This window comes from Dipodomys ordii, unplaced genomic scaffold, assembly GCF_000151885.1.
Source record: "Dipodomys ordii isolate 6190 unplaced genomic scaffold, Dord_2.0 Scaffold132, whole genome shotgun sequence".
NCBI classification, from domain to species: Eukaryota; Metazoa; Chordata; class Mammalia; order Rodentia; family Heteromyidae; genus Dipodomys; species Dipodomys ordii.
Genome location: NW_012267348.1, coordinates 983,075 through 995,787, shown reverse-complemented (window position 1 = coordinate 995,787; position 12,713 = coordinate 983,075). Strand labels below are relative to the sequence as shown.

The 12,713-nt window shown below is 38.0% G+C and overlaps 1 protein-coding gene across 1 annotated transcript in view; it reads right to left on the bottom strand.

Annotated features, from left to right (window-relative positions):
* The window catches only part of Erc2 (ELKS/RAB6-interacting/CAST family member 2), a 784,984-nt gene that overhangs the window by 629,286 nt on the left and 142,985 nt on the right, over positions 1 to 12,713 (bottom strand). The window contains exon 2 of the mRNA XM_013030719.1: positions 3,920 to 4,336. Coding sequence (XP_012886173.1) covers positions 3,920 to 4,336 — 417 coding nt within the window. The remainder of the gene's footprint in view (positions 1 to 3,919; positions 4,337 to 12,713) is intronic.

The window sequence follows — 12,713 nt, the reverse complement described above, 5'->3', positions numbered from 1 at the left end:
ATCTATTCCCCATATTCTCCCTTCCTGATCAGCCAAGAAAAGGGCTATCCAGTGGCTTTTGCTTGATGCTCAAAGAAGTTGTAAGTATTGATTTCATTTTCTGTATGTTAACGTATATCTGGATTCATATAAATGAAAGCAGCCACCCTAGAGAATCAAGGGAAAGAATCTAAAACAAAAAAAGGGTGAGGAATAAGAGACGATGCTGCACTCAGAAGTTTCTCAAGCTTCTCAGCCATCTTGAACATTCAGCACCCTTGCTGAGTATCAAAACTAAAGTAGCTACTTTTTCCAACTATAGTTTTAAGACCACAGTTTTAAGATAACACATGTGAATTTCAAAATTCACAATCTACATAGAATAATAATTTCCAGTAATTATTGTTCCTCTTCTATAAATCAGATGGGAGGTCTTTACAGTGAGGCAGGGGAGTTTCTGCTCTATTATATTGCTCTATAACAAGTTCCTCAGAAATTAAGCCCCTTAAAACAACACACACCAATTATCTCACAGTTTCTGTAGGTCAGAAATCCAGACACAGCTTAGCAGGGTCCTCTGCTTCATGGTCTTTCATAAGGCTGCAATCAAGGTACGTCAGCCCAGAGCCTGTCATTGCATCTGAAGACTTGTGTAGGGAAGGATTCACCTCCAAGTACACTAGGTGGCTGATTGAAGTTTTCAGTGTTTTGTGGCTGTTAGCCTGAATATCTCCATTCTTCATTGGATATTGGCTGGTGGCTACCCTCATCTCCTTACTACATGGGCTTCTCCACATAGCAGCTTGCTTCATTAAAACATGCAAACTAAGAAGGCATCAATCTGCTAGTAAGATGAAAGCAAAGTCTCATGAAACATAATCATGGAAGTAACAAAAAGGTAAAATTAGTTGTTATTTAGTTCAATAGATTAGTTAGGGCCCCTGGAAAATGGAATACACTAACCTGGTAAGGACAGACCTGACAGCAAAAATGCAAAATTGTCACAAAATCCCAGCCACAGAAAATAGAATGTAGTATTTCTGGCCCTTCTAGTTCCCAAAAACCTTAGAGGTAGGAAAGCTCAAGACAGACCTAACTGAAAAGGACAGTTGCAGGTCCATAGTGACTCAGCAAGTCTTTTCTGATTGGTTGGTTGTCCTATGCCTCATTTACATGGGGTATGACCAATCAGAGGACAACTTAAGGTATAGAAATCTTTGAACTCGGCCACTTGCAGGCTGAGGAGCAATAGCCTTTGACAAGGACCCTTCTTGCCTGAATAAAGTTCTTCACACTCACCTTTCTTTGTCCGTGGATTCCATTCTTCCAGCATGAGAGACAAGAACCTGAGAAGGTGACTGTGGCAGCAGCCAACAGTGAAGCTGCAACACTAGTAGGTGTTATCTGCTACACAACTGTAACACTCGCATTGCCTGCTACCCAGCTGCCACACCAGCAAGTGTTGCCTGATGCAGGGCTGCAATACTAGCTGTCATTGCCTGTTATGGAGCCCGAAGAGCTAGAAAATGAATAGACTCTGCTTACCACAAATACAGCAGAGGGGGGAAAAAGGCATAGTATCAATAACTTTGACATCTCACTATCTTTGCCATGTTCTACCATTTAAATACAAGTCTCTAAGATTAGCCTGCAGTCAAGGAATGGAAATCAGCCAAGGGTATGGATTCTGTGGTAGGAATCTTTGGAGACCATCTTAGAAGAAGTCTGCCCACCACATGCTAGAATACAGATGGGAAGACCCAACCCAACACCTCTTTAAGCATCTCAATATGAAACTAAGCCGTATGGCTTTCCCTAGCATGTGGCTAAGGTCACATTAAAACCAAGCAAGGGAGAATAAGAATAGAGAACATTAGGGTGTGGGCAGTACTGTGGCATATCTAGCCATATGGATATGACCATATGAAATGAGTTTATCAAAATGAACTCCAAGAAATGGAAACAAGAGGTTTTTTATTTTACTGTTTGCAGTTATTTCTTTTTTCTTTCTTTTTTCTCCTTCAGTTTATTCCCTGGTGTTACTGTTGTTGTTGTTTTTCTGTATACTCTGTACTGTATTTAAATTTAATTGAAAAGGTCAGATAAGTTGATGTTAGGTGAAATGAACCCCAAGATAAGGACTCAAGTGGTTTTTCTTTCTTGCTGCTATTGTTTCTAACATATTTATAAGGTGATTTTTTTGTTACTCTGTATGTCCCTCCCCCATAGTATAACCCCTGTTTTTACTGTATTTGATGGTGGTATAATTTTGGGAGTGGAAGGGAAAAAACAAATGGTTTAAATAGGGATACAGGTGGACCCATTGCAACAATGAAATATACAAGATGCTATGTCGAAAACTGAACTTTACAACTTGGGAGGGGAGTGTGGTCGTGGATATGTAAGGGCAGGGATGGTAAGGGAAAAACAAAGGAGGCAACAATGCTGCTTGATAAAAAATGTACTCTCATTACCTTGCTTGTGCAATTGTAACCCCTCTGTACCATATTTTCACAATAAAAAACTTACTAATAATAAAAAATAAATTGAATTGGTTTGGGAAAGTGAAGGGGAATCACAGGATGGGTGGGATAAAGGATGAACCAATTCTACAATGATACTCACAAGACACTATGATGGAAATGAACTTTACAACTTGGGAGGGAGGAGAGGAGTGGGGGAAAGTGGGAGAATATGAGAGAGTGGGTAACACAAGTCAAAAAGAAATGTACTTATTATCTTACTTACATAGCTATAACCCCTCTGTACATTACCTTTACAATAAAATTTAAATTCAAAAAATTAAAAAGAATAGAGAGCATTAGGTGTGAAGATCCAAAAGTTTAAGCAAATGTCCTAAGCAAATAAAATAAACATTTCCTGGGAGCATCTGCATTTTACAATCTCATCATGAAAGCCAGGCTTTTTGAACCATCAAACAAGTGACTTGCAAGAAGGGCTGCCTATCTGAATAGGTATTCAATGCTAAGAAATGTAGTCTACTCTATAATTCTTATTTAGTGCTGTAAATACTTTGAGTACAATACATTCAATACCATTTTATAGCTTGTGACTTTCTGGGTGATATATGTCACCCCTGAAAGTTTTCCTATCTGATTTCATTTTTCTAAAGCTGGGCCTCATTATGTAGCTAAGACTTGCCTAGGACCCACTGTGTAATCCAGGCCGACCTCAAACCTGTTATCCCCCCCTGCCCTCAGCCTTCTAAGTCTGGGATTCCAGGTATGCTCCACCACGCTTAACTATGACACCTTTAAGATCCATACCTACCACAATGGCAAATAATTGCTATAACCAGTTCAAACCCTGGATGTAACTCACATTTTTCCTAAGCTTTAATAAGCCACATATTCTCAGATATCTGAGCATTCCAACATTCAGTGGTGGTGGCAGGCCAGAGAGTTAGCCTTTGGGGGACTCCAAATGATATAATTCACTACAGGCAAAACACAAACTCAGAAAACCTGCAACAGTCTGTTCTAGACAAATGTAAGTGCAGACAAAGATTATCTTAAGCCTAAATGTTCAAATTTGGTCTGGACATTTTACCCTTCTTCCCAGAGCCACCAGTCATATGTTTTACTCTATAAATTCAGGTAGATTAATGTAAAACTACTTCAGTTCATTGCATTGCTAAGCACCTATTTGTTTTCCTCTTTAGACAATGCTTGATAAAGAACTAAACTTAAGCAGAGCTGTAATTAAATTCCCCCAACCATAGTCACATGTGGAAAGCAACTGTAAACCACCTTGGAGTTGCCATATACTATACAGGCTTGGAATCCTCAATATGTGTTGAGTAACAATGGAACATACCTGTACTCTCAAGCAGATGTATGAGATCTTCCAACCTGTGAAAATAGCTCGATAACACACTTCCTAGAATAAGGTTTATGGGCAATTCACTGAATGCTCTTACCTCTCTGAGATGGATGTTTTCCTTCTCTTTCTGGTCTAAGATCACTTCCAAGTGGCTGACTTGAGACTCCGCCTCTGCCATGCGGCGGGTGCGTTCGTTGTCATCCTCAAGGCTTTTGGATGGCAAACCTTTACTCTGTAACATTTCAAGGAGCTTTTTAATGGACTCATCTCGGGCATTGAGGGTCTGTTTCTGCGTTTCAATCCTCAGCTCCATTTCCTCCAGTGTCTTCCGCAGAAGGAACAACTCCTTGGCCTGCCTGTCATGCTCAGCTTGGAGCCTCCGGAAGTTCTCCTCAGTCAGCTCAATGGTAAAGTGCTCCGCCCCACGGTTACCGCTCTCTTGCTGCAGGAGGTGGTTGAGATCTCTCTGTGTTCGCAGCTCATCTTGAAGGGCCTGGATTGTCAGTTGCAGGTGCTACAATGAGAAAGAGGGAGCGGGAAAGGGGAAAAAAGGGAGATTGTCAATGTAAGTGCCAAGCGCTGTCTGCTGTTACCACATCATGAAGATGGAATGTTAATCATGAGGTCCAGGGGGCCAGCCATGAAGTCTTCCAGGGTGATTTCAGAAGCATGGGACAGCACATGAAAAGGGGGAAATTAATTCAGTGATGTTATCTGAATGTCTTAGGAGAAGAGAAATGTACACATACACATATACAGTTTATTAGTGTCAATCACAAGGGAAAATATATGTCTACTGAGTTTTAAATTAGGAAGGGAAAGGGTTAAGGGAAACTTTCACAAAACACATCTTCATTATGCCCACAATGCTCCAGACTCAGTATTCCTTGTTTCCTAAGATGTTCTTTATTCTACTATTCATTGTTTTGCATAATAAATACACAGCCATCTAAAAATGAAAATAATAGTATCCACTACAGTAGACACAAACAAGGACTTTTTTTTTTACAAGTAAAGCTGTGAGCAGGTTTAGTAAACAGGATTACTGCCTCTGCAAGCAGAAGGGAACAAATGCAGACACAGACAAAACACACCAAACACACAGAGGTGAGGCTACACAGAGCAAAACAAACAGGCTGCAAAGAGTGGACAAACCTTGGTTCTTCTGGCATCCAGTAACTGAACAGCATGGGAAATGAAAAAAATGAAGCAAAAAATCAACACAAAGAAAAGTCCAGGGCAAGCAAAGGATATTTAACAGAAAAAGAAATTAATCCACATAAAATACTTTCACAGAAAATAAAAAAAATAAGAAAAAAATCCATTTCTTATTAGACCAAAGACCCAAAGCTACACAGAGTCTACAGCATTGATGTTTGGTAAGCATGAAAAAATTTCTTGAAAGTACAACTTTGTACAATTTTGCTCAACTCTGTGAAAATATGAAAACTCATATATTTTTACACTTTATTTATTTATTGCACCTTTTGTTTTGCTAAATCTCACTAACCCAAAAACCCAAAGTTTGGATGTCTTACCAGAGAAGAAATCACCAAACTACAGAATCATCTATATGTTGTTTCAAGTCACTACTGCAACCAAAGTAAGTGAGAGCATCAGAGAATTAAAGAGTTAACAATGAGGGGAGAAAAGGACCCTAGGCTGCTGGTGAATTCAGCAACACATTCCCCTCAGAGCAACCTCCAGGCTGGCCAGAAGAGGTTGCTACATCTCAAAGATGTAGTCCAGGGACAAACTAGGGGACTTCATAAATAGCAGTCATTCATTCACTCACACACTTATCCTGTCTGTGGACTAGACATAACACTAAGCAATCAAGACAGATATACAACACAGCTGAAGCTCACAGTATTATTAAAGGCATGGATATTGCTATGTTTAAGTTATACAAGCATTAGAGAAATCAACATTTTGAAATCTTTCTGAAATTTTATAGTGGATACTTAAAAGGTTTTGAGGTATTTCTGAGTATGGCATACACACAAAAACAAGAACTGTGTAACACCCCCTTGGATTACATTTTGTATGAGCATACATTCCACTATCCTCTTTAGGAATATTCATTAAGAAATTCCTAAAACATAGAAAATAGAGCTCTCATTCTGATCCTTGTGTGTATCACAGAGCACTGATTAAAGGAAACAATTAGTATTTGATGACACAAATTGTTTTTGTAATACAACACAACTTTGTAAAGTATAAAATTCGGTGGCTGTTACTAAATCCATAAATTTATACAACATCAACAAAATACATTTTTGAACATTCCTATCACTTAGAAAGAAACCACCCCTCTCCTCTTTAGCAGACATTCTGCATTCCTCTGATAGCCCCAGACCCTGGAAACCACTAATATGCTTTCTATATCTACACGTTTGCCTCTTCTGGGCATTTTATTATCAATGGGTGCACAAAATAAGTGGTTTCTTTCAATTATCATGTGCTCAAGTTTATCTGTGCTATAACAAGTATTAGTATTTTTTTGTAATTGAATAATAAAATTCTATTTTAGGGATATGCCACATGTTATTTATGTTGATTAATGCACAAATATCCATAGCAGCATTATTCAAATTAGCCAAAAATGGAAATAATTCATAGATCAAACAACTAAAGAGTTGGTAAATAAAATGTGGTATATGCATTCAATGGAGTGCCATCAGCCATTAGAGGAATGAAGTACTGATAAATTAAAAGAATGAAGCATGAAAACATTATGCCAATGTAAAGGAAGTCAACCATTATGATTCTATCCATGGAATGTCCAGATTAAGTATATCCATAGACAAGAATTATTTGCCAGAAATTGGGAGGAGGAATTGGTAGAAGATTCTTTTGAGGATGATGAAATGTTTTCTAATGAAATACAGGTATTATTTGCACAACTTGGTGAAAATACTAAAATTTATTAATTCTACACATTGTATTGTGAATTTCATGGTAAATAAAGCTGCTCCATACACATACATCAAATTTTGAAAAAAACAAGAAACAAAAAATCCTGATGTGAGTCTGGCTTACTTCACTTAATATGATTTTTTTCCAAGTCTTTCCATTTTCTTATAAATGGGGTGATATCATTCTTTCTAACGGAAGCACAGAATTCTATTGTGTATATATACCACAATTTCTTGATCCATTCATCTACTGAGGGGCATCTGGGTTGGTTCTATATCTTAGTTATGGTAAATAATGATCCTATGATTTCCCTCAATACTAATTAGTATATGTCTAGGATAGTACTAGCAGATGAGCAGAAAAGCTCAATAGCTATATACATATGACCACATCAGATAATGCTAAGCAAAATGAACTCCAAGGCATGAACACAAGAGGTTTTGCTCTGTTATTTTTTTTTGCTCTGTTATTGTTGTTTTTAATATACAATTTTTTTTCTTTTGTGTTTTTTTTCTATGGTTTATCACCTGTTATCCACTGTATTTGATTTTGGTACCCTGGGTATTATATCTATATATATGTTTATCTGAATTAGGGAAGGGAAGAGGAACAACAAAATGGTGAGAGAAAGGACAAGAGGGGAGCCAATCAACAGCAATACTATGTTGGAAATGAACTGTACAACTTGGGGAGGGGGACAGAGGGAGGGAACATGGGAGAGAAATGGGGGAGGGGTAACAAGCTTGAAAAGAAATGTATTTGCTACCTTACTTATGTAATTGTAGCCCCTCTGTATATCACCTTGACAATAAAATTAAACTAAAAAAAATCAGGTGAAATCACAGAATAGGATCTTTTTCCACATATGCCTCAGCTCTAAGCCAATCAAAACAAGTCCACAGAAATGGCACAGTGATATGGAAGGTAGCAGGCTTCTTGGGAGTATGCTTTAGCTACTATCTTCTATGTAAACATTGTTTTTAAATTTTTATTATAAAGGTGATAGACAAAGGGGTTACAGTTACATAAGGAAATGAATACAATTCTTGTTGAACATGGTTACCCCCTCCCTTGTTTTTAAGAGGGGTAGAGTAATAACTCATACTACCAGGACAACCAAACTTAGTGAAGCTAAATCACTTCTATGGCAATGGGTTCATGAGCATAAAGCTCTAGAAAGTATCAGACACGGAGTATATATCTCCATCAGTCAGGATAGGCAACAAATGCTGCAGAGACAACAATAAACAAACACAATTAAAACAATAACTGTTGAAAGACATAACCTATGGTTGACATAGAATAAGAACGAGAGTTTAAAGGGACTTAAGAAATAGCTTCTTGACCTTATTTTACAAAAATCTTGCTGTCTGTGCTTCTAGACTTCTGTCTGGTTGGAACAGACAAAAAGTGGATGGTTCTATACTTTGATAATCTAGGAACTAGCCCTGGTGTGTCCTACGGGAGAATGAAAGACAAGCTAAATCACCAAGTCCCAATTATAATAGCATGGGAAACCCCAAGGACAACTGACTTACGATCTCCTTTCTCAGTCCCTGGAATTAGACTAGGTAGATAAGTAAAGATATAAACTGTCTATACAAGACTAAGATTTTGATACAAGTGAAATCCCTGGAAGAGCCACAGTACCTTTTCCAAGAGTCAAAAATAAGAAAACATTTCCATTTCCAATGCCCTCCTCTTTTCATTACTTACTTCCTTCAGATCAAATCAGTTACCTCTTATCAGCCATGAAAACACACTTCTAAGGCAAGCCCACTGGATGGATAAGTATCAGACTGCAGCAATCTGCAAGGCTACACTCTAGGACCATCTCTTTGGAATTTCCCAGGAATCTCAATTTCCCAACGCCTCAAGTTTTCCTGCTGAGGCTTTCATTTTACTACACACCAGGAAAGATGTACCCTCCCACATCAGCACAAGCCATCACCATATGTTCCTACCCATTGCCCAAACTATTGTCATCTTAGCACTTGGGGCCCGGGTAGAACAGGTGATAAAACAGCTACTTCCCTTCAAGTATGAAAGTGAGTGCGCTGTTGAACAAAGGCCCCAAAACTTAATCTGCTTCCTGATTCTGGGATTATTTTCCAATTGTCCATAAAGAATCAAACAAAACTCAGCCGGGCTCCATTGGCTCACGCCTGTAATCCTAACTACTCAGGAGGCTGAGATCTGAGGATTGCGGTTCAAAGCCAGCCCGGGCAGCAAAATCCATGAGACTCTTATCTCCAATAAACCACCAGAAAACTGGAAGTGGTGCTGTGGCTCAAATGGCAGAGTGCTAGCCTTGAACTGAAGAGCTGAGGGATAGTGCCCAGGCCTAGTGTTCAAGCCCCACCACCCACACACACAAAAAAAAAAAGAAAGAAAAAAAAAGAATTAAAACTCAAATGGCACTCAATGGAACTTCTCTGCAACCTCCAACTGGAAAGATACAAGGAAGGAAGCAAAACAGGGCGCTCTCTGTAATCACTATGCTAGGAACACAAGTAACATCAGCATGTTTGTCCTGAAATGTTTAACTAGGTCCTTTTGCATCTTCCTGCCTACTTAGTTATATACTTTGACTCTGCCCTGCATAGAGAAGAGTAGTCCCATCTCCAATTCACAAAAAGAAAAATGATTTAACTTTGGAAAGTAGTATGGAGGTTCCTCAAAAGACGCCACATAGAGCTCCCCTATGACCCAGCAATCCCACTTTTGGGCATTTACCCAAACGATCACAAACAAGACCATACTAAAGCTACCAGCACGACTATGTTTACTGAAACAATATTTACCATAGCTAAGATATGGAACCAACCCAAATGCCCCTCAGTAGATGAATGGATCAAGAAAATGTGGTATATATACACAATGGAATCCTATGCCTCCATCAGAAATAATGACATTGCCCCATTTGTTAGGAAATGGAAAGACTTGGAAAAAATTATATTAAGTGAAGTAGGCCAGGCCCAAAGAAACATAGATCCCATGGTTTCCCTTATTTGCAATAAGTAGTATATGTCTGAGACAAGCAAAAAAGGTCAGAAGTTGATGTTAGGCTAAATGAACCCCAAGATAAGGACTCAAATGGTTTTTCTTTCTTGCTATTGTTTATAACATATTTATAAGATGAATTTTTGTTGCTTTGTATGTCTCTCCCCCACGGTTTAACCCCTGTTTTCACTGTATTTGGTCTTGGTATAATTTGTGGAGGGGAAAGGGAAAAAAGAAATTGTTTAAATAGGGATACAGGTGGACCCACTGCAACATGAGAAGTACAAGACGTTACTTTGAAAAACGAACTTTACAACTTTGGCAGGGGCGGTATGGAGGGGAGTGAGGGTGGGAGTGGGGGTGGGAGGGCAAGGATGGTAAGGGGAAACAAAGGAGGAGGCAACAATGTTTGATAAGAAATGTACTCATTATCTTGCTCATGTAATTGTAACCAATCTGTATGGTATTTTCACAATAAAAAAAAAAGAAAATGGTTTAAAGGACTCATCAGTACATTAAACATAGGTAAATGTACTGGGAGCTAAATAGTTTGGTAGGTACAATGCATTTCCAGTCTCAAACACCCACCTCAGTGATACTACCCCCACGACAATGAAAGATTTTTGTTTCTGGGTTTATACCAGGCTACATTTTCAGATAGGCCTTTCCACTACATTACAGCTAAATAAAAGCAAATCCACCTTTTGTAGTATAACTGTACTTATAAAAATAAAGGAGGGAGGTGGAATTTCCAAGTAAAAGAGAAGTGGAAAGCAAGTTGGAGGGAAGAGAAAGGGACACATGGAAAGAGTGTCAGAGACAGAAAAGACTCAGGCACACTCAAGAGTGCCTTTGTCTCTCTTCCTCTCATAAGGAGCAAATATGAATAGCACCCTGAGCTTGAGAGAGTAACTCGGATGCACTGAAGCAAAGCAAGCAAGCTTAGTTTCTCTCTTGAAAAAGGGATGAAGTAGCCTCTGATAGGTTATAAAACCCTGGTCCCTCAAAGAGGCAAATGCAAACACTTTCAGTTTCAACATATATGAACACACAGAGAAAATCACCAGAGACATTATGAAAGTTTATGTAGAATATGTTTTCAAATGTTTAAATAAAAGTATTTTAAAGGAGAAAAAGCATAGCATTAAATAAGCAGCATGTGAATGTTTACTATGAAAAATGAGCAAGCAGATTGAAAAAGAATAAAGCAATAAAAATAGTTTTAGGAATAAAAATCTAATAGATGGGTTAAGGGAGAACTAATGATTAAAACACAGAAGAGATAATCCACAGAGCAAATGATTATTTTTTTTAATTATCCAACAAAATAAACCTTTAAGAAAATCCCAACAGTGGGAGATGTTTTAAGTATGGTTTGCAAGTGCTTTTAATTTTAGGCCAATAAATTTGAAAATAATCAGTGAAACAGATGAACTTCTAGAAAAGTATTTCATACATTCTAATAGTATAAGAAATGAGAGGCCTGAAGAATTCTATAGCTATTAAACAAATTGAATCAATGAAAGCTCTTTCCACAAAGAAAGCCCAGAGGATCTAATTTGCACAAAGTTTTTGAAGCAAGAAGAAACTCTCCCACAGCTCATCCTCTGAGAATTAACATTTCGACACCAAAGCTAGACATAAACTACAGGAAGATGGAAACTTACAGTCTGACTTCACTAGCAAAAAGAGATCAGAAGTATATAAAAAAGATAACACATCACAACCAAGTTAGACGTCTTTGACAAACTTCACAAAAAGCACACATTGATTAAAAAAAAAGAAAAGTTATATGATCACCTTAAGATATAAAGTCATTTAGGTTATATAAAGTCATTTAGGTTTAAAAAACAGCAACCTAGAAATAAAAAAGTTCCTTAATATACAAATTAAATCCACTGCAAATGATCAGTAAAAATCATTCTTATTGTTAAGCGTTAGAAGCGTCTTTCTTTAAATTAGACATAAACTGCCTGCTATCATCACTATACCTAGTCAACATGCTCCTGGAGGCCTGAATCAGAAAAATAAGCACAAAAGGAGAAATTTTAATAGAAAGAAAGAAAGACAGACAGAAAGAAAGAAAAAAAGAAAATTGGAAGGAAGGAAGGAAGAAAGAAAGAAGGAAGGAAAGAAAGTAGGGAGGGAGGGAAGGAGGGAGGGAGGGAGAGAAGGAGGGAGGGAGGAAGGGAAGGAAGGAAGGGAAGGAAGGAAGGGAGGAAGGAAGGCAGGAGAGAAAATTAATACTTTAATCAATGGTATTAAGTAGCTCTCTATGGAGAAAACCAAAAGAATAACATACTAAAATATAAGAACAGAAATTTCTAATTAACAGGAAACAAAGATGTAACCATAAAAAGAAAACAGGTGCTGCCAAGCATGGTGGCACACTGTTTAATCCCAGCATTCTAAAGACTTGGGCAGAAGAAGAGTTTGAGACCAGCCTAAGCTACACATAAAGATCAAGGCCTGAGAGTAAGAGAATAGGGGTACCACTGTCCAAAAAGAAAGGTACTCTACCTGATTTATGTAACTGTAGCCCCTCTGTATAACAACTTTATAATAGCTTTAAGGAAAAAAAATCAAGACCTATCAAGGCTTCATAACCAGATCCTATTTCAAAGAAAAGCAAAAAAGAAAGAGAAAAAGAAAGCAATAGGTAATTCTGGCAACATTAAAATTGGGGATTTCTGTTCAACAAAAGACACCAAAGTGAAAAAATAAGCCATAAATGGAATTTTTTTTAATGACAACATATTATTATCTATAAGATATAGAGTCCATAAAAATCAATTTTTTTAAAAAGTCACCAATAGAAAAATGCACAAACAAGGGGCTGGGAAGGTGGCTCAGTGGTAGAGCTCTTGCCTTGCATGCCTGAGTCCCTGGGTTCGATTCCTCAGCACCACATAAGCAAAAAGAAAAAAGCCAGAAGTGGCGCTGTGGCTCAAGTGGTAGAGTGCTAGCCT